The 23664-nt window shown below is 39.9% G+C and overlaps 1 protein-coding gene across 2 annotated transcripts in view; it reads right to left on the bottom strand.

Moving 5' to 3' along the window:
• The window catches only part of GRIA3 (glutamate ionotropic receptor AMPA type subunit 3), a 282189-nt gene that overhangs the window by 139923 nt on the left and 118602 nt on the right, over positions 1–23664 (bottom strand). For both annotated transcript variants that reach the window (XM_065900584.1, XM_065900583.1), the window contains exon 4: positions 2852–3039. In XM_065900584.1, coding sequence (XP_065756656.1) covers positions 2852–3039 — 188 coding nt within the window. The remainder of the gene's footprint in view (positions 1–2851; positions 3040–23664) is intronic.

The raw sequence follows: 23664 nt of genomic DNA, 5'->3' as shown, positions 1-23664 counted from the left end.
TATCAAAAAAACAAACAACCCAATCCAAAAATGGGCAGAAGACCTAAATAGACATTTATGTGAAGAAGATGTACAGGTTGCCAACAAACACATGAAAGGATGCTCAACATCACTAATCATTAGAGAAATGCAAATCAAAACTGCAATGAGGTATCACCTCACGTCAGTCAGAATGGCCATCATCAAAAAATCTACAAACAATAAATGCTGAGTGTGGAGAAAAGGGAACCCTCTTGCACTGTTGGTGGGAATGTAAATTGATACAGCCACTATGGAGAAAAGTATGGACGTTCCTTAAAAAACCAAAAACAGAGGTACCATACGACCCAGCAATCCTACTACTGGGCATATACCCTGAGAAAACCATACTTCAGAAGGAGTCATGTACCAAAATATTCATCGCAGCTCTATTTACAGTAGCCAGGACATGGAAGCAACCTAAATGTCCATCGACAGATGAATGGATAAAGAAGATGTGGCACATATATACAATGGAATATTACTCAGCCATAAAAAGTAACGAAACTGAGTTATTTGTAGTGAGGTAGATGGACCTAGAGTCTGTCATACAGAGTGAAGTAAGTCAGAAAGAGAAAAATAAATACCGTATGCCAACACATATATATGGAATCTTAAAAAAAAAAAGGTCATGAAGAACCTAGGGGCAAGAAAGGAATAAAGACACAGACCTACTAGAGAATAGACTTGAGGATATGGGGAGGGGGAAGGATAAGCTGAGACAAAGCGAGAGAGTGGAATGGACATATGTACACTGTCAAACGTAAAATAGATAGGTAGTTGGAAACAGCCGCATAGCACAGGGAGATCAGCTTGGTGCTTTGTGACCACCTATAGGGGTGGGATAGGGAGTGTGGGAGGGAGGGAGACACAAGAGGGAAGAGATATGGGGACATATGTATATGTATAGCTGATTCACTTTGTTATAAAGCAGAAACTAACACACCATTGTAAAGCAATTATACTCCAATAAAGATTTTTTTTTTAAAAAAAGAGAGGATGGGGTTTTCGAATAATGTTAGTTTAGTTTTCCTGAAAATATTTAGTAATAATGGTTTTTTTTCTATAGCATTTTACGCTTCTCAAAGCAATTATACCAATCATGTGAGGAAGAGCAAATTTTATTGCCCATTATGTAGATGGCACAACTGAGGCACAGATATTTTAAGTTCTCAAGATCCCACATCTATATCGAATTCACAGCTCTACCCACTGCTTTTTCTACTACGTCATGCTGAAACATTCCAGACTCCGGTATAAGGTCCTATAAAACCCCAAAGAGTTATCAGAGTGTACACTATTCAAGAAGCCTAAGTCAGTAGCACAAAAGAAGGAAAACAAAGTATGACAAGGAGGATGTTCCTCTGCTTTAGGCTATTAAGTAGGTCACCCACTAAGAGGCTATTTTGGTTTAAAATTTTAGAGGGCATGTAGTACATACACCAGCATCACTGACCTGATTCTTCACTTTCAAGATCTAAGAAAATCAGACAGTTTTTTTTTCTTTTGGAAGGGAGGGGTGTATCATTTGGGGAGCTTAAGAGAATGTTAGTTGGGAAATTTGATTTAGCCAGGCTAGTGCTCTAGATTTTTTGTGAGGTTGATTCACTAGAGATGGGGACAGCTTTGTATCTCTGTGACGCAGAGTCAGTGCTTCCCTTCCTTCCTTCTTTCCTTCCTTCCTTCCTTCCTTCCTTCCTTCCTTCCTTCCTTCCTTCCTCCCTCCCTCCCTCCCTCCCTTCCTTCCTCCCTCCCTCCCTCCCTCCCTCCCTCCCTCCCTTCCTTCCTTCCTCATTCTTCTTCTCTCCCATCCCCTCCCTTCACTTTTCTTACTGCTGTTTTTTTTTTTGTATTCTTTTCTTATGGGGGCATATCTGACAAATTGTTAATATTTAATTTGCTATAAAACAGCTCTCCCAAGCAATGGCTGCTCACTATAATTTCAATCTCTGAAGCTGTTTTGGCTCCTAGGTACACTGGGATCGAATTAGAATGGAAACGTTTCCCTTACAGTTTTGTTTATGGCAGCATAGGCACTTTGTTATTAACTGGCAAACTGAGACTTCTAAGGAAAATAATAAACTTTCACCACATTTCTATTTGACTCTTTACTCCAAACAGAATATCCATCTGGCTTAGGGTAAAACAACTCTTCTAATATGTTTCAGTCTTAAATTTAAATATCCAAGATTAATAATGAATATATTTTGATCCATTGAATTGTATTTTTCCCCAGTCTGGTGCTTTTTCACTTTTTTTCACATTTTAAAAACCATAAACATTTTTTTCTCATATGCCATCTTACTTTAAAAATGGTCTGCAATTATATATATACATATTCCCATTCATTCTCTCTTGCTCTCTCTTTCAAACCAGAGGGATAGTCTTCAAAAGTACCCACAAATTCAGACCTAGTGAATACTGCTCTGATACTTTGCAACTAGGCCCCTGAAACAAAAACCCTACCCTTCTGCCCTGCCTAATCCCTTGTCTGTTCCTTGCTGGGAGGGAGGTGTCGAAAGGAAGGGGTTTAGTTTGAAATAGACAGCTAGCTATGAAACAGAGGTGTGAAAGGGTGTGTTTATCTGATAAGTAGCATTAAATTGCCGACTACCAGATTAATCATGGTATGCAATTTTCAACAGCTTAGATTTTCTTTTATTTCTCTCTCTCCTTTTCTGCAGCCACTGGGGAGGAAAAAAGGATTAGAGAGACTATCAAAACTGTTGGCAAGTTTAGTCTGTTGGCTACTTAATTTATTAGCAGATATGGGAACTGCCTCAGGCTGATGATTTAACAGGTTGGCTGGGCGTGGAATAAATCTCAAACGTACCTGTTCCAAAATTGTGTTAATCCTTTCAACTTCGCAGTCAATCAAGTATCGCTTTTCCTGCCTCCTGTCCATTTCTTCAATGATGCGCCTGAATTCTTGGACGTCCTTTATGTTTCCCACAGACCTTGCTGTCACTTGCCAGTTGTTTTGCACTGCTGCTTCCATAATCGCTTGGAGGATGGAAAATCCTGAACGAAGGGAAGACAGCTACATTGATTATTTTTTCTTTTAAAAATCTTTCCATAGGTATTAAAGGTTCTACTGAGTTTTTATGCGCAGTCTATTGGCTCCCCTTGGACCTTATCCACTGTGGACAGCAGGCTTACTCATAACCTCAGCCTTATTAACTTCCAGACAGTTGGCATCTCTATCCCGATTGAAAGGAAAGAAGATTCTTCAACTTGTGGGCACCGGGCTAGGTGTTTATCAAGCCTGTACTTAAGCAATCACAACTGAATTATAGTACCTAATTGTTTTCATTGACAGGCATTATCAAAATATTTATGGAATGAATGCCAGTAGCTTCTTTCTTATTTCTGGCCACAATCTGTCCTATTGCGATTGAAGCTCATTTCTTCCATCTTCACAACAACAATATTCAGAATTAGAAATAGCTTTAGTAGAGATAGAACCTGATTATTATATGACTTATCCTTACATGGATATGACTATCCAACAAGGTAAATTATTTCTCCCAAGCAACATAACTCTCAGACAACCTGACAAGAACAGTCTATAACAAAGGTATCATACGGTTTCTTTGTTCACAGTATTATGAAAAAGTTCAATCATATTAAGTCTTCCTAAGTTCTTCCCCTTTCTCAATTCATTTGATTAGAGATTCCTGGTTCCTTTTTAGTTAATTTATATCAGACAGCTATTAACTACTAACACTCTGGATCTGTGCTGCATGGGAAAGAGAAAAGATCTGATGCTTGAGTTTTGGGTAACCTTTTTGGAGTCAGGGTTTGAGAAGTTGGAAAGAACAGTATATCTGTATGAACCACAAAAGAGCACAAGGATTTCGTATGTACTGGTCTTTTAGTGTATTCATGTCTCTAATATTACATCATGTCTATATTTTTGCTTCTGGTATGAATTCATAATCCAAGTATAGTTTCATCAGGTATAGACATCATTTTATTGGGATATGGTCAAAAGCAGCTCCTTTTGCCCCATTAAATTTAAATTGTTTTCCATTTGTATTCAGGTAATGACTAATGGGAGTGGGTAATGCAGATGCTTTCCAAGACCAAAATGATCTGTGGCCTAATAATTTGACTCGCGAATGGAGGATGATTGTGCTGCCCTCGGAACACTTTGCAGGTTCTGTGCCACCTCAGGCTCACCCTGTACTTTAAGCAGATTATGGTTGGGAATCTTCTTCACTGCACCATAGAAAATGGTATTGACATTTGGAGAACACGCTTCGGGGAGATGGCAGCAGTGACTCAGCCAGTCATTACGACTCCTCTGTGTGCTGGGTGTATGCAGGAAGAAGATCACAAATGAGACCCAAGCACTTGGTAATTTCCAAATGAGCAATTTCAGCATAGGAGCTCAAAATTACAGATCAGAGTAAATTACCATTGCTTTAAATGTTAATTCTTACTCTTTTCAAACCAACCACACATACTTATTTCTCAGATTTACATTTTTGTGTGGGTTTTCAAGGTGCTATCTGCTTCAGTGGGAGTTGAAGGCACATGGTGTGCCAAAGCATGAGATTAAGAAATAAACATAGGAAGGAAAAGATTAAAGTATTTGAAAATCTTTCTTCAGAAATGTGCAATGAGGCCTCATTATTTTGAATCCCAGTAATTAAGAATTTATGAAAATTCAGCAAGGACTAGGTTGAATTTTACTTCTATTTATGAAGAAAGCATTGGCTGAATAATACTGGTAATGAAATCACACAGGGCATCTTTGCTATATTTAAACTAAACTTTAAAAAATACCCTTTAGGAGGACCTTCAAGATGGCGGAGGAGTAAGACTTGGAGATCACCTTCCTCCTCACAGATACGTCAAAAATACATCTACATGTGGAACAACTCCTACAGAAAATCCACAGAATGCTGGCAGAAGACCTCAGACTTCCCAAAAGCCATGTGGCTGACAGGGTCTTGATGCTCTGGCCAGGTGTCAGGCCTGAGCCTCTGAGGTGGGAGAGCTGAATTCAGGGTATAGGAACACCAGAGACATCCTGGCCCCACGTAATATCAATTGGCTAGAGCTCTCCCAGAGATCTCCGACTCAACGCTAAGACCCAGTCCACTCAACGACCAGCAAGCTACAGTGCTGGACACCCTAGGCCAAACAACTAGCAAGACAGGAACACAACCCCACCCATTAGCAGAGAGGCTGCCTAAAAGCATAATAAGGTCACAGACACCACTAAACAAACCATGCGATGTGGTCCTGCCCACCAGAAAGACAAGAACAAGCCTCATCCACCAGAGCACAGGCACCAGTCCCCTCCACCAGGAAGCCTACACAACCCACTAAACCAACCTTACCCACTGGGGGCAGACACCAAAAACAACGGGAACTACGAACCTGCAGCCTGCAAAAAGGAGACCCCAAACACAGTAAGTTAAGCAAAATGAGAAGACACAGAAACACACAGTAGATGAAGAAGCAAGGTAGAAACCCACCAGACCTAACAAGTGAAGAGGAAGTAGGCAGTCTACCTGAAAAAGAATTCAGAATAATGATAGTAAAGATGATCCAAAATCTTGGAAATAGAATGGAGAAAATGCAAGAAATGTTTAAAAAGGACCTCAAGAACTAAGGTGCAAACAAACTGATGAACAACACAATACATGAAATTAAAAATATTCTAGAAGGAATCAATAGAAGAATAACTGAGGCAGAAGAACGGATAAGTGGCCTGGAATATAAAATAGTGGAAATAACTGCTGCAGGGCAGAATAAAGAAAAAAGAATGAAAAGAATTGAGGACAGTCTCGGAGACTTCTGGGACAACATTAAATGCACCGACATTCAAATTAAAGGGGTCCCAGAAGAAGAAGATGAAAAGAAAGGGTCTGAGAAAATATTTGAAGAGATTATAGTTGAAAACTTCCCTAATGTGGGAGAGGAAATAGTCAATCAAGTCCAGGAAGCACAGAGAGTCCCATACAGGATAAATCCAAGGAGAAACACGCTAAGACACATATTAATCAAACTATCAAAAATTAAATACAAAGAAAAAAATATTAAAAGCAGCAAGGGAAAAACAACAAATAACACACAAGGAAATCCCCATAAGGTTAACAGCTGATCTTTCAGCAGAAACTCTGCAAGCCAGAAGGGAGTGGCAGGACATATTTAAAGTGATGAAAGGGAAAAACCTACAACCAAGATTACTCTACCCAGCAAGGATCTCGTTCAGATTCAATGGAGAAATTAAAAACTTTACAGACAAGCAAAAGCTAAGAGAATTCAGCACCACCAAACCAGCTTTACAACAAATGCTAAAGGGACTTCTCTAGGCAGGAAACAAAAGAGAAGGAAAAGACCTACAGTAACAAACCCAAAACAATTAAGAAAATGGTCACAGGAACATAGTATCGATAATTACCGTAAATGTAAATGGATTAAATGCTCGCATAAAAGACATAGACTGGCTGAATGGATACAAAAACAAGACCCGTATACATCCTGTATACAAGAGACCGACTTCAGACCTAGGGACACAAACAGACTGAAAGTGAGGGGATGGAAAACGATATTCCATGCAAGTGGAAATCAAAAGAAAGCTGGAGTAGCAATTCTCATATCGGACAAAATAGACTTTAAAATAAAGACTATTACAAGAGACAAAGAAGGACATACATAATGATCAAGGGATCAATGCAAGAAGAAGATATAACAACTGTACAAAGTTATGCACCTAACATAGGAGCACCTCAATACATAAGGAAAATGCTAACAGCCATAAAAGGGGAAATTGACAGTAACACAATAATACTAAGAGATTTTAACACCCCACTTTCACCAATAGACAGATCAACCAAAATGAAAGTAAATAAGGAAACACGAGCTTTAAGTGATACATTAAACAAGATGCCCTAAATTGATATTTATAGGAAATTCCATGCAAAAACAACAGAACACACTTTCTTCTCATGTGTTCATGGAATATTCTGCAGGATAGGTCATATCTTGGGTCACAAATCAAGCCTTGGTAAATTTAAGAAAATTGAAATTGTATCAGGTATCTTTTCCGACAACAACGCTATGAGACTAGATACCAGTTACAGGAAAAAAAACTGTAAAAAATACAAACACATGGAGGCTAAACAATATACTACTAAATAACCAAGAGATCACTGAAGAAATCAAAGAGAAAATGAAAAAATACCTCAAAACAAATGACAATGAAAACATGACAGCCCAAAACCTATGGGACAGAGCAAAAGCAGTTCTAAGAGGGAAGTTTATAGCAATACAATCCTACCTCAAGAAACAAGAAACATCTCAAATAAACAACCTAACCTTACACCTAAAGCAATTAGAGGAAGAAGAATGAAAAATACCCCGAAGTTAGCAGAAGGAAAGAAATAATAAAGATTAGATCAGAAATAAATGAAAAAGAAATCAAGGAAACAATAGCAAAGATCAATAAAACTAAAACCTGGTTCTTTGAGAAGATAAACAAAATTGATAAGCCATTAGCCAGACTCTTCAAGAAAAGAGTCTGGCTTCAAGAAAAGGGAGAAGACTCAAATCGAAAGAATTAGACGTGAAAAAAGAGAAGTAACAACTGACAGTGCAGAAATACAAAGGATCATGAGAGATTACTACAAGCTACTCTATGCCAGTAAAATGGACAACCTGGAAGAAATGGACAAATTCTTAGAAAAGCACAACCTTCCAAGACTGAACTAGGAAGAAATAGAAAATGTAAACAGACCAATCACAAGCACTGAAATTGAGACTGTGATTAAACACCTTCCAACAAACAAAAGCCCAGGACCAGATGGCTTCACAGGCGAATTCTATGAAACATTTACAGAAGAGCTAACACCTATCCTTCTCAAAATCTTCCAAAATATAGTAGAGGGAGGAACACCCCCAAACTCATTCTACGAGGCCACCATCACCCTGATGCCAAAACCAGACAAAGATGTCACAAAGAAAGAAAACTACAGGCCAAGATCTCTGATGAACATAGATGCAAAAATCCTCAGCAAAATACTAGCAAACAGAATCCAGCGGCACATTAAAAGAATCATACAACATGATGAAGTGGGGTTTATCCCAGGAATGCAAGGATTCTTCAATATATGCAAATCAATCAATGTGATAAACCGTATTAACAAACTGAAGGAGAGAAACCATATATTTATCTCAATAGATGCAGAAAAACCTTTTGAGAAAATTCAGCACCCATTTATGATAAAAACCCTCCAGAAAGTAGGCATAGAGGGAAATTACCTCAACATAATAATGGCCATATATGATAAACCCACAGCCAACATCGTTCTCAGTGGTGAAAACATTTCCTCTAAGATCAGGAACGAGACAAGGTTGTTCACTCTCACCACTCTTATTCAACATAGTTTTGGAAGTTTTAGCCACAGCAATCAGAGAAGAAAAAGAAAATAAAGGAATCCAAATCGGAAAAGAAGTAAAGCTGTCACTGTTTGCGGAAGACATGGTACTATACATATAGAACCCTAAAGATGCTACCAGAAAACTACTAGAGCTAATCAATGGATTTGGTAAAGTAGCAGGATACAAAATTAATGCACAAAAGTCTCTGGCATTCCTATACACTAATGATGACAAATCTGAAAGTGAAATTAAGAAAACACTCTCATTTACCATTGCAACAAAAAGAATAAAATATCTAGCAGTAAACCTACCTAAGGAGACAAAAGACCTGTATGCAGAAAACTATAAGACACTGATGAAGGAAATTAAAAATGATACAAACAGATGGAGAGATATACCATATTCTTGGATTGGAAGAATCAACATTGTGAAAATGACTCTACTACCCAAAGCAATCTACAGGTTCAGTTCAATCCCTATCAAACTACCAATGGCATTTTTTACAGAACTAGAACAAAAAATTTCACAATTTGTATGGAAACACAAAAGACCCCGAATTGCCAAAGCAATCCTTAGAAAGAAAAATGGAGCTGGAGGAATCAGGCTCTCTGACTTCAGAGTATACTACAAAGCTACAGTAATCAAGACGGTATGGTACTGGCACCAAAACAGAAATATAGAGCAATGGAACAGGATAGAAAGGCCAGAGATAAACCCACACACATAGGGTCACCTTATCTTTGATAAAGGAGGCAATAATACACAGTGGAGAAAAGACAGCCTCTTCAAGAAGTGGTGCTGGGAAAACTGGACAGCTACATGTAAAAGAATGACATTAGAACCCTCCCTAATACCATACATAAAAATAAACTCAAAATGGATCAAAGACCTAAATGTAAGGCCAGACACTATAAAACTCTTAGAGGAAAACATAGGCAGAACACTCTATGATATAAATCACAGCCAGATCCTTTTTGACCCACCTCCTAGAGAAATGGAAATAAAAACAAAAATGAACAAATGGGACCTAATGAAACTTAAAAGCTTTTGCACAGCAAAGGAAACCATAAACAGGATGAAAAGATAACCCTCAGAATGGGAGAAAATATTTTCAAACAAAACAACTGACAAAGGATTAATCTCCAAAATATACAAGGAGCTCATGGAGCTCAATATCAAAAAAACAAGCAACCCAATACAAAAATGGGCAGAAGACCTAAATAGACATTTCTCCAAAGAAGATATACAGGTTGCCAACAAACACATGAAAGGATGCTCAACATCACTAATCATTAGAGAAATGCAAATAAGAACTACAATGAGATATCACCTCACATCAGTCAGAATGGCCATCATCAAAAAATCTACAAACAATAAATGCTCGAGAGGGTGTGGAGAAAAGGGAACCCGGAACCCTTTTGCACTGTTGGTGGGAATGTAAATCGATACAGCCACTATGGAGAACAGTATGGACGTTCCTTAAAAAACTAAAAATAGAGCTACCATGCGACCCAGCAATACCACTACTGGGCATATACCCTGAGAAAACCATACTTCAAAAAGAGTCATGTACCACAGTGTTCATTTCAGCTCTATTTACAGTAGCCAGGGCATGGAAGCAACCTAAGTGTCCATCAACAGATGAATGGATAAAGAAGATGTGGCGCATATATACAATGGAATATTACTCCGCCATAAAAAGAAATGAAATTGAGTTATTTGTAGTGAGGTGGATGGACCTAGAGTCTGTCATACAGAGTGAAGTAAGTCAGAAAGAGAAAAGCAAATACTGTATGCTAACACATATATATGGAATCTAAAAAAAAAAAGGTTCTGAAGAACCTAGGGACGGGACAGGAATAAAGACACAGACGTAGCAAATGGACTTGAGGACACAGGGAGGGGGAAGGGTAAGCTGGGACAAAGTGAGAGAGTGGCATGGACATATATACACTACCAAATGTAAAATAGATAGCTAGTGGGAAGCAGCCGCATAGCACAGGAAGATCAGCTCGGTTCTTTGTGACCACCTAGAGGGGTGGGATAGGGAGGGTGGGAGGGAGATGCAAGAGGGAGGGGATATGGGGATATATGTATACGTATAGCTGATTCACTTTGTTATACAGCAGCAACTAACACAATGTAAAGCAATTTTACTCCAATAAATTTGTTAAATAAAAAAAAAACACCCTTTAGCAAAATACAAGTTTTTGTCTGTTGAGTCAAAACCTACATTCTTGTAATCTCTGCTTGTTAGTCCTATTCTGCCATTTTGGAACCAAAGAGACAAATTTAACCCCTTTTCCATGTGGCAGTCCTTCACATTTTTAAAAACAGCATATGCCTATCTCCCATTATCTTTCTTTTCTTCAGGCTAAAAATGTCCCAGTCCCTCAACAATTAGTTCATGACATGATAATAGGTTCCCTTACTGTTCTGTCTCTCTCCTGTGGACATCTGTCAATATTTTATTGATCCTGGTAATTCACATGTGATTTAACCAATGTTGATTATTGCTTGCTTTGGATATGTGCTGTTATTTTAGCAGCCTAGGATTGCTAATACTTCTAAATAGCCACATTATATTGTTAATCAATTTCAAGCTTGGATTCAACTAAAGCATGTTAATTCTCTTCATAAAACCTTTGCTCTATAACAACTCACCATCCATGTATCAAGACTCATTCCATTCCAACCTGCTTTTATCTCCCTTGTTTTTTAAAATCCTTCACCCCAGCCCCGTCTCCATTTCTCCCCTATTTTCACATTTGCTCAAATCTGGAAGACGGCCTTGCCCACTTATGCACTGCTCTCATTGTTACCTGCTCAAGGCAATTGCACCTGTCTGTCCCTTTTCCTGACATCTCCTACTACCTAGAGACCTTTGTGGATGCCTCTTCTTCCACGAAGCTTCCGTTACTGACTAGTCATAAATTCTCCAGAGATGAGTAAAGTCAAGGTAAATCAGTTACAAGCAGTGGAGAAACCAATTTGAAGAATTGTACAGCAGACATTTAAAAATTCAAAATAGAACTGGGTAAATAAATTATAGCACATATACATGGAATACTATGCTACTGTTAAAAAGATAGTTCAATCTCTATATAACAAAAGAAAACATTTCTTCAATATACTGTTAGAAAAAAGCTGCAAAATAGCATTTATAGTGTAGTTCCATTTCTGTAAAAAAAATACGCACTTGTATGTGTATAGAAAAAAAATTGAAGGAATTGTCAGTAGTTACCTCGGAGGTGTAGAATTACCAAGAACTTCTACTTGCACTGTCATTTATTTATGTAATGTTTGATTTTTTTTCATTTTTTACAAGAAGCAGGTATTATTTTCTGTAAGTACAAAAGCAGTAAAGATTAAAAAATACAACTCATGCTGTCCTCTCAGCGTGTAAGCTCCTGGAAGACATGGATGACAAATGAGTGTTGCCTCTTTATGCTGCCTGCTGCCACAAAGGCGAGGCCTCTTAATAAACACTGATTTTATAGATCTTTTTATACTTTTGTTCTTTGAACCATGTAGATGTATTACCTATTCAAAAATTAAATAGAAAAAGCATACTGATTTCTTAATGAGCTTGGGTCTGGGGCCTTCTGGGCTATGAGCCTTGCTCACATTTCTGAGCAAGTCAGAACTGTAGCTTAACGCTGCAGTATCTTCTTACCGTGAAGAGTTTCTCTGTGTCTGCTAGGCCATGTGGCTGTGTACTCAAGAACGCTGGGGAGAAATGGTCACCTCAGTTCAGTAGATGTCAGTGAGCAATCCATAGAGAAAAGCGCTTTCATTTGTTTTCATACCTAATTTATTATAGTTTGACTGTTTCCTGTTACAGCTGACCAAAGAGAGTAATATGAGTGTGAGGGAGGAAAAAAAAGAAAAAAGTTTGACTCTGGAGGCAGAGCAGAAGCAGGCGTTGGTGCTTGTAGAAGGTGAGGTGTGTAACAAAGCCTTGGCTTTGTAAAAAACAAGCCTGCTGCTTTAGCAGCTTCAGAATTGTCCCTTACTCTGTGTGAGCTTTAACGCGCCCAGCTTTGCAATACTGAAAGCTACTTTTATTTGAGCAGCGAATTCTCTCAGTCTGACTCCAAACCACTGCTGCTGTCCAACTTCTGTTTCTTTTTCAGTTTAAAGAATGGGAGTTACCACATAGGTAACTGGGTGAACGCTAGATTGTCATCTGCATTCAACCAAGATAACATAGGAACATGACAATAGAGGAGTGGCAAGGTGATTATGGATGAAGTGTTGGGCCACAGCTATGACCAATCCAATCATGCTGGACTGGTTGTTGGGCTACTCTTGCTAAACAAGGAGGCCATATTGGTGATGGCTAGTGTCGGGATGCTGTGCTGTACCACCCAGATTCCCCTTCAGCACCAAAGGACTTATTCCTTCAGCTTCTGGGAAAGTTGTTGGCTGAGGAGAGCTGCCTAGCTTAGAGTAATACTCCCTTCCCAGGGAAGCCTGCATCCAGTGACTGGTTGTTACGGGGAATCAAGGCATAACCTCTTCACTCCAAATGGGGTAACTCTAATGGGCCATCCCAACTTCAGGGCTCCCTGAAGGGTAGGTTGAGGTCTTGTTAGGACTGCACCATCTTCTCCTTCTGCCCAAACTTGCTTCCTTCTTTTCCTCCCACAAGTGTGTTTTCTTTTTAATTTTGATTTTATTGGAGTATAGTTTACTTACAATGTTGTGTTAGTTAAAGGTGTATGGCAAAGTGACTCAGTTATACATATTCATGTATTCATTCTTTTTCAGATTCTTTCCCCATATAGGTTATTACAGAATATTGAATAGAGTTCCCTGTGTTACACAGTAGGTCCTTGTTGGTTCCCACAAGTGTTTTTAATGAGAGTATTCCCCAGTAAAATTTTGCATATGCAAATTTCCATCTCAGAACCTCCTCCTAAGGAATTCAATCTGTGACTTTTAGGTTGACCTCATGACAGGAATGACAGCGGATACCAAAAAACCCCAAATCTCAAATCTACAGTTGTCAAAATCATTTTCACAGGGGGAACAAAGGCCAGGATTTTGTTCAATGTGCAAACAAAATGAAAAGCTGCTCTATGCTGAAGAAATTTAGTATTTGATCTGAAAACACAGAAGAATAAGAAATAGGATATTGACATATGGATGTTGGTAATGAAGACACCCAAGGAAATATAGCTGAGGATAATTTTCTCCTTTCTGCTTTATGTCTTCCAGCAAGGGCTAGCAACAGCTGTTGTTCCTCATGAACCTGTACCAGGTCTCTCTGAGCCACACCATCTGTACTTCTGACAGGGTCTCTAGCAGTCCCCACATGATGGGGGGGGTCTCTGATATTGACAAATGGGCTCCACAAGAGTGCTGGCATTTACAGCATTCTGTGCCTGACCAGAATTCTTGGAATCTTCCATAAAGCCCCCAAAGGGATTGGTGACCCTCTCGAAATGTTCTAGAGAGGAAAATTGATCTTCCTCAGAGGGTAATTCAATATTTGTCCCATTGGCCTGTGATAGAAACTGCCTTTTCAGTATTTGCAGGTTGAAAAAGAGAGGCTCAAAATGACCCATATAAATTCTTGTGGTTTGCATTTTTTAGTCATAGAATCACAGCGTTACGGGCTAGACGGACTCTTACAGATGACTCAGAGAAGTCATACAGAATTTTGTATTGTTAACAATAGCTAAGTATTGTTAACTGTAGTTAATGTACACCATGCTGTACCTTAGATCTCCAGAACTTTTTCATCTTGCAAAACTGAAACTTTGTACCCTTTGACCAACATATCCTCACTACCCGCACCCCCCAAGAAGGCACTTTCTCAGGGCTGTGCAAATGTATCCTCACTTGCCTCACCCTAGACCTGGCCCTAGAAGCAAGTCTCTTCACTTCCAATTTAGTGCTCTTTCAAGTATGTGATGCTGCTAAGCCTACTTTATAGGTCTCATTTCAGGATGCCCGTGGCAATGTTATGAAGTGGACAGAGCCCTTTCATCTTGATGCCACACAAGAACCTGATGTTCCCTGTCTACCCAATACCCCAACTGGACCTATCACCACCACTTCTGGCCTTTTCTTTCCTCCTTCCCCACATCAAAACTTCCTTGTCCTATGTCCCATTCTCTCAGCATTCTGTCCTCTTCTAGGTGCCGGCGTAAGAATGGCTAGTGGCTTATTGTGTTACCCCTCCAGCTAACACAGTTGCCTTTTAGTGGTGGCCTTAACACAAGTGAGTTTGGAAGGAAAGGAAAAGAGGATGTTGAGCATCGTTTTGGGGTCTGCCCATCTCCTGGTGTCATTCAGATAATGAATGTCAAAGTTGGTGATGTGCTTTATGATCTTTAGGCTATGGCATTAACAAATGAACAGCTGATACCTTGTGGGTATTTCAGGGGCCAGTGCTGTGAAAGATCCTCCAAGGGTCAGTGTCAGTCCTTCCTATCTTGCTCAACTGAATCCAGCTGAAGAAAGCATTACTCTATTTTTCTGTATCTTCCCTTACCTCTGTGTTTCTCAACTCTGGTTGTACATTATAATCACCTTGGGAGCTTTAAAATATTGATGTCCAAGCTTCACCCTGGACCAATTAAATCAGTATCACTGAAAGTGATTTCCGGCTTTGTTTTGCTTTATTTTGAACTCCTTGGGTGATTCCCATGTACAGTCAGAGTTGAGAACCACTGACCTATTGTAATGGCTACCCAATACAAATGAGGTTTATGGAAGCAGGTCTCTTTTCTTAGGTGTCCTTCATGACTGGCAGTAAAGTTCTGGGTAAGAAAAGCATGATCCAAGAAGGGCTATATACCATCCAGAAATAAGCAGACAAAGGCACAGAGTCTAGGGGGAAGCCTCAGGCCAGGGTTACAAATTGCTTTTTACTGTGGTAGATGAGGAACCTGGGAACATTGTGTGGGAAGCAGACTCTAATGGACTCAAAGCACTTTGCAAATGTCTTTCTTCTTCTGAGGTAGCATCTGTGTTTTTCTAAGTACAAAATCCACATGTGTTCATTTTGGACATTTGAGAAGACACAAAAATGAAAAAAAAAGTATGGTGACTCTTGCTCAGGGATAACCACTGTTAACATTTGATGTATTTCTTTCCATTCTATTTAAAATAAATATACTGTACAGTTTTTATTTTAGTAAAATGGATTGAACAATTTGTGTCCTATTTTTAAAAAATTTAACGTTATATCTTGGACATTTTCTTATGTTATTAAATGTTTTTGAATGTGATTTTAATGGCTACACAATATTCCATCCATTAGACATACTGTAATTTTTTTTTATAACACGCACATAATATCCAGGAAAGTTCCAAGTGTACTTAACTACATAATTACAGCTTTCAGAATCCTTTGTTGAAGACTGTTATAGGTAATTGTGTTTATTTTATTTTTGTTTTATTTTATTTTTATACAGCAGGTTCTTATTAGTTATATATTATATATATATATTAGTGTATATGTGTCAATCACAGTCTCCCAATTCATCTCACCACCACCACCCTCTCCCTGGTACACATACTATAATTTATTTAGCCATTCCCCAACATGAACATTTCAACTGTTTCTAATCTCTACCTATTGAATGATGCTGTGATGACAACACACGTACAGCATCTCTAATTACTTCCATAGGATAAATGTCTAGAGGTAGGAATGTCAGGCCAAACATTTGTGAACGTTTTCAAGGCTTTTGATATATATTGCCAATTTGCCCTCCAGAAAGGTTGTACCACTTCATGTTCCCATCAGCAGAATATGAGAGTACTTGCATTGAATAATATATTTGCCCATTTGATAGGGGAATATAAAAAGATTCTTTTTTGTTAGCATTTCCTTTATTATTAGTAAAGTTCGTGACTTTTTTCATTTCTGTGTCCACATTTATGCTTTATTTTGAGAATTTCCCGTTTATTTCCTTCATTCAGATTTCTATTGTGATGTTAGAATAGATGTGTCTTACTGATTTATAAGAGTCTTTATATATTCATGATATTGTCTGTAATATATGTCACATATATTTTAATTCAGTTTATTTGACATTTAATGTTGTTTGTGATACTGTAATTAACAGAAGTTTGACATTTTATGAAATTAATATTCTTATTCATCAAAAAATTATGTGAGATGAAAGGAGGCAAATGCAAATTCCTCTCCTGATCTTATTCTAGTGCTCACCTGGGCTTTGAACCCAAACCTTATGCAAACCACTCTCTCCATTTCTTGCAACTGCTTTGGTCTCCATGGAATTTCAGACAAATTTCTCTTGTATATTGTGGCAAGGTAAGTGATTGGCAGAAGCTACATATGGAATCTGAAGGTGACTGCTGAGATACAGTGAAGAGCACAAAAAGAGGCAGAGGAAAGAGAGAGATAATGAGTCCAATTCAGTTATTTTGTGTTATATTTTGCCATATCTAAAAAACCTGATATTTAAAAAACCTAAACTCAAATGCAGTACTTCAGGATACGATTATTCATATTACAAAATGTACTTCTCTTTAAAAAGAATTCACGGAAAGATTCCCATAGCACGTTTGAATCCACATTTTGTTTGTTTTGTTTTTGTTTTAACTTGTTTTAAACATATTTGTTTTCCACAAAAATCAATATAGTGATTGTCTAAATTTGAGATGCTAGCGCAGAAACTCTTCTGTGTGTGAAGAGTTTGAGATGGAAGATCAAGAAACCCTCTGTGTTTGCATGTGGATGTCAGTCTGTGGATTTTATGGAACAGGATAAAAAACAAATATTCATCCACACCCAGCCCAATTTACCCATGGCAAACTAAGATTTCCCTGAGGTCTTCATTCCTCATAATTGTGTTTGTTTAAGTTCCCCTTTAATTAAGAGCTGACCCTCTGCAAATCTTCTCTTCCTTGCAGCCGCATTATTAGGATGGGACCTTAGCTAATTTGTAGAGTCAGTGAACAGAAAGTGCCCCCAGTGTCCCAGTTCTGTGTCCTTTTCCTTTCCCCCAATACAAATCCTCCATTATTCCAAATCCAACCCTTTACTCATACTAGACTGTCCATGACTGATTAAAGCTTCCATTGTGATCCCCTCCATGAAGAATTTATGCTTTAAATTAGGATCAAAGGCTTAAAGCAAAAGGGCAACTGTAATGGAAGAAACTGTAGACTACAGTAGGTAGGCAGCTATTGTTTGGCAGCTTGAGGTATTCCTGATTCCAAATATCCCACAGAGGAGGCAACTTCCAACTACTTGTCAAGTTTAAAGTTGGCCCTGAAGCTAGCTGTGCATGTAATCCTGCCTTTTCCACTTTTCTTTTTCATCCAGTTCTTCATTATGAACTTTGTCTCCCTGCTGGTGAATTATGTGGCCGCATTCTCCACACCATAAGCTGAGAAAGTATACCCAAATAGTTATGTCAGTGTCGTTGAGTGAACGTAAATTTGCTCTGTATTGTCAGCTGAAAGGAAATTTAAAAGACTGTCTGGAGTAGATTTGCTTAAGGTCTGGGAAAAGCAGAAGAGGCAAGCCTTTTGATCCTCACCCACGCAGCGTCTGATATAAAAAAGTAAAGAATAAAAACAACTGAGAGCAACTGGAGTTTGGATGAAAGGGGCTACTGCAGTGCTTGGGTACAGTTTCTTTGTGTTTCTGTTTGGTATGTAGATAATTGTCCTGGAATAGACTACCTGCAATGCAAACTCACAGAGGGTACGAGTCACCTCAAAGTTGCTCTGTGGACTGCTGCACAGTTAATAGATGTCATGGGATGATTGATCATGCCCATTAATGGGGTTTCTTATATAACATTTCCTCACTTGGCTTTTAATCCCCTTGAAATCAGTAATTTTCAGCACAGATCACATGACCGAACCTGCCAGCCAAGCAAGTAGTGAGCAGTCTGGGTGTCAGCAGGCACTTTACGGGCACCTGGAAGAGACAGCTGGCTGCAGATCTCAAGCAAAGAATGCACTTGCCAGCCCTGGTTGTGTGGTGGTGGGGAGGCGGCTTTATGCATGATTAAAAAGGGGCCCCACTTACAGGTCGGGGGAAGAAGTGCTACCAGTCAGCCACATTTTACCTTCTTCCCAGGTCTGATTTATTCCGAATAGAACCTAGTGGCCACGATTACGAAGACGGTTCCTCACCCTGCTACCCCTCCTTCAGCAGGGGAGAACTGCGAGTCGGTTCCCAGAAGTGGGTGTATTTTGCATTGAGCTTTCACATCCCGGGCTTCCCTTTGTACACAGTATTTACATGGTGGCCTGTGTGTATAGAGTAGTAAAGTGAATTGACCCAGCTGGGGCTTGAGTTCAGAAAATATGTGCTTGCTTTCCATTAAGCAAAAGGCTTCATATCAGGAAAGTAACTTATCTGGAAACATTCTTGAGTATTCTCAATTTTGAGAAAGCAAGGCCAAACCAAACCTCTCAACGTTTCTGAGCTTCGGGGAGGGGGAGGTATGGATGATGACTAACAGAAATAAAGAAAGGCGGGGGAAAGTGGGGGTGAGTTTATGTCAAAGATTAAAGGGGTCTGGATCTGACTGCAAACGACTGTGGCTTAATCTGCCTGCTGGAGCCGCTGAGGCTTCTTGATCCTGATACTGTCAAAGGTAATATTAAGGTCAAGCTTTAGCCTGGAGGAAACAGAGGGGTGAAATACAGTCCTGAGGACAATGGAGAACACACTTCCCTTGAGGAAAAAAGTTTCCTTTGACTTAATACTGTAGTCTAAAAACTGTTTGGGAAACATCCAAAGTGGGATGTGCAAAACTTACAAGGTAGGTTAAGAATTTTCATATGCCTTCCCCCATACTAAAAAAGGAAACACACATCTAAAGACATCATCAAGATCAACTCACTTTGATTAGTTGTTTTCTTTAAATTGAGTTTTTCCAGTGGGGATATGAGAGTGGATTCAGAAGTATGGAGGAGGCTTACAGGCTAATGTTTCATGTTGTGCAGGCCTTGGGCTCCAGGAAGAGTGACTGAATCTTGCCTAAGCTGCAAAGAAGTTAGGTTGTCTCAGGTGTCCAGAGTTCTCCTGAGTCTCTTAGAATTCTCAAACACAAGAGCCAGAATTTAGTGATGGTCCCAATCTCTGCATGGTAGAAATGAGAAACTGAAGTCCAGAGAGAGAAAATGGTTTACCCGGTGGTAGATCTCAACTTGAATATAACCACAATGCTTTTCGTGTTTTAACTTTCGATATTAATGCAGAATAATGTTTCAGTCGTGTTTTCTGGATAAAGATTCATTTTGGTATTGAGTAAAAGTAAAAATCCAACAGGAAGGGCTCCCCTGGTGGCGCGGTGGTTGGGAGTCCGCCTGCTGATGCAGGGGACACGGGTTCGTGCCTTGGTCTGGGAGGATCCCACATGCCGCGGAGCGGCTGGGCCCGTGAGCCATGGCCACTGAGCCTGCGCGTCCGGAGCCTGTGCTCCGCAGCGGGAGAGGCCACAGCGGTGGGTGGCCCGCGTACCGCAAAAACAAACAAAGCCAACAGGAAAACTATTATGAATATCCCTTGTAGATTTGCCTACAAGACATCTGTGACTTCCTTAAGGGCTCTGCTCATTCCTTCAATACTTTTGCATAGGGGAGCCCAAGATTCCACAAGTAAGTTTGTGTATTAGAGCACATCTTCCTCCTCAAATCTAGCTGGGACTCCCATTTGCTACTGGGGCCCACTCTAATCTATACAGGCTTCAAACGCATGGCTTAGCTCATCCTCGTCAGGGCACAGCCCTCTCCAGCATCTTCAGTCTCCAGTGATTAACTCTGGCTGCCCTTGACACCTAGAAAAGCCTCCCTCCCATAACATAAACCTCTCCTCATTCATTAAGACTCAGCTCAAGTATACACGCTACTATATATAAAATAGATAACTAATAAGACCCTACTGTATAGCACAGGGAGCTCTGCTCAATACCCTGTAATGACCTATATGGGAAAAGAATCTAAAAAAGAGTGGATATATGTATGTGTATAACTGATTCACTTTGCTGTACAGCAGAAACTAACACAACATTGTAAATCAACTATAATCCAATAAAAATTAATTTAAAAATACAGCAATGAAGAGCATTGTTGCAAAGGAAAAAAAAAAGGAAGACTCAGCTCAAAACATATCTCACCAAACAGATCTCCTCATTGAGATGGAGGGAAATGAAGGTCCCAGGCTCTCACAACCCTCCTCTATTAGCCTGAGAAACTTAGGCAACAGGGGGTGACCATTGTCTTTCAGGGGTTATGGTGTGACACCTTTAAATCATGGTTGGAATAATAGAGTTTTTTGGTACTGTTATGTATAAATTTTTCATTCTCATTACTCATATTTTATGTTAAACCCCCTTTCCTTCCACTGTCAAGTTTGGGACAGAAGTATAAAGTATAAAGGCATTCATTGAATGCCTACTTTGGGCTGAGCCCTGTGCTAAGCATTTCTACACGTTATTATATTTAATCCTCCCAACAACCCTAAGCATAGGTAGTTATCCCCAATTAACAGATGAGGAAATTGAGTCTCAGAGAGGTACAGGTTTATGAATAAAAGCACATAACTAGTAAATTTCAGAGCTAGGATCTACACCCAGGTTTGGCTTCCAAGCTCATATTCTTTTTTTTCCTCATCAGTGGCTGAAATTACTCTGATATGTGTAGTTGCCCAGGAAAGATGAAATCATACATTTTTCTAAATGTTTCTCCGTGACAGGGAGGACTCTAGAACACATTGCTGTATAACTACCTGAAGGCACCCCAGGACTTTTCAGGCCCACTAGGATGTATGCTGTGCAATCAACCGTAAGTGAACGCTTAACAGAAACACAGTCAGAGTTCTCTGGATAACGACATATCTCTCATCAGTTAATCACCACCTTGGGAGCAGAGCTGGAGTTACTAGACTGGGTGGGTTTTATCATTGCTTGTGTCCTTATTTCTCACTCTGTCTCAGATGCCCTCTGCCTCCAAAGCAGCTGTTTTTTCCTGATTTCCCTATTTCTGTCAAATTTCCCAGTTATCAAATCTGAGCATTATCTTTGACTCTTCCATTGCCCTAGGCAAACATGAAGTCAAATTAGTTCATCCTTTCTGTGTCTTCCCCCTTCTTTACATTCCCATTACTACCAGTTATTTTGAAGTAATTATTGGTATTTTCTTGGCCTACTGCAATAGTCCTTCCCCTTATATCCAAGCTGCTCACTAAGACCGGCTTTAACCTTCTCACTCTTGATTATGTAATAGCCATGCTCGTTCTCAAAAATCTTCAAAAGTTTTTCTTTGCCCATAGGATAAAGTTCAGAGGCGGTATTAGAAACGTTTCAACTTGCTTGCAATCTAGGATTTATCTTCTAAGAAGGTCTTGAGAGGCTTATTAAACTGGATGAACGTGTGGTGGTTCCTCTCCCATTCTGGGACTCAGTTTCTTCAATATTCTGTTTTGAGGGATTCCTTAGGATTGTATAAATAGGTACTGTCAGACAGTTTGGAAGGTAGCTCAAGAACATTCTATCCTGATAATAGGCAAATGGAGGCTAGGACTGATAGAAAAGGAAAGATAACCTGAAAGAGGGACAGATGGAGAAAACTTCTTTCTAAACATTTCTGCTCACTTACCCTCATGGTTCCTAATTAGTGTATCACTTGGAGGTTGATCCTTTGGCTACAGCTATGAGCATAAAGCAAAGAGATGTAAACAAAGTCAGCTCCACTATTGGGCCCAGCCTCCTTTGCCACCGATGGTACAGATTACTAAGAACGTTGCCTGGCCAAGATGGAGGAAAAAGTCTGGACCTGTGGACTAGAGGGAAGCTAATTGGCCCAAGAAGACATCAAAGTCATGGCCTTGTGGCTTCATTTAGCCACAAGATCTACCCAACTGTTAACTAGTTGCAAAGGACAAGCATATGGCTATGACTGAATTTGGGAGTGCTTTAGCAAACTAGAATCTGGGAGGTTTACAGAGGGAGAGTCCTGAATCACTTAGAGTTACGATGCCTACCCTAGTCATGAACTGTTGGGGAACTGCACCGGCTAAAAATTTATTTGAATAAAATAAATCTAATTAGGAGCCGTGTAGCTAGTCATTAAATGATTGGGTTAGTGGAGGGACTAGTCAACCATGCCCAGAAAGCTTCTGTGTTCATTTAGGCAAAGTGCTCAGTGACAGAACATATCAAAATGGCTAAGTGAGTTCCTCTTGGCTGGGAATTTGATCCCACTGGCTAGTGTGCTAGGTCTTACATATCATTTGGAAGGAAAAGTGGAGTTTTAGAGTCCTGTGCAGATGAAAGTATTTATTAAACTCTCCAGAAGAGGTAAGTAACCAGCTTAGGAGGGCACTGGCAGTGGACAAGAGGGAAACACTTAATGATAAACATTTCTTTAGCTTGGAGACTCCACCAGAACCAGCACTGGGCCAGTCCAGCAAGACTCGTGCCCATGCAGCCACCAGGGAGTGTAGGTGTGGGACCGTTCTGGATCCTCAACTAGGCCTACTTTTAAAACCATCTTAAATTTGCCAGCGTGTTTTGTTTTTTTTTTTTTTTTTACGGTATGCGGGCCTCTCACTGTTGTGGCCTCTCCCGTTGCGGAGCACAGGCTCGGGACGCGCAGGCTCAGCGGCCATGGCTCACGGGCCCAGCCGTTCAGCGGCTCAGCGGCATGTGGGATCTTCCCGGACCGGGGAATGAACCCGCGTCCCCTGCATCGGCAGGCGGACTCTCAACCACTGCGCCACCAGGGAAGCCCGTCAGCGTGTTTTAAAACAGTTTGACAACCCCCTTAGGCCATTAAACATGTTTATATTTTGGATCAAACCACATCATCATAATGCTCTGGAATCTTCTTAGGGGAACCTTCCCATCTGCAGTGTTTAGCTCTGGAAATATCAATGTAACAGAGCACCCCTAAGCTGAATACAAATATTCTTTAAGGTTTATTTTGAGCAAAGAACACAATCAGCAGCAGTGCTGAAGGGGAAAGGGTTTAGGAATTACTTTGGGAGAGGGAGAAACAAGGCGGTGAATTTCTCCAGCTAATTTTTGTTTTAACAACCCCAGGAGTTATACACCTTGTGCCTCAGAGGAGAAATGGACATGCTCTGTCCAGCATGGCATTGATGCGCTAACGACATCTGGTGCCTCCTCAAGGGGTACATTGCTCTCCACTGAGGAGCTAAATAGAGCAAAAGGCATATTTCCTATAACCTTAAAGCTATGGCAACTGCCCAGAACTTAGCTGGCCCCACTTGGATAGAAG

Source organism: Phocoena phocoena, chromosome X (genome assembly GCF_963924675.1).
Source record: "Phocoena phocoena chromosome X, mPhoPho1.1, whole genome shotgun sequence".
NCBI lineage: Eukaryota > Metazoa > Chordata > Mammalia > Artiodactyla > Phocoenidae > Phocoena > Phocoena phocoena.
The sequence above is the reverse complement of the archived record's forward strand: the minus strand, read 5'-3'. Positions and strand labels throughout refer to the sequence as shown.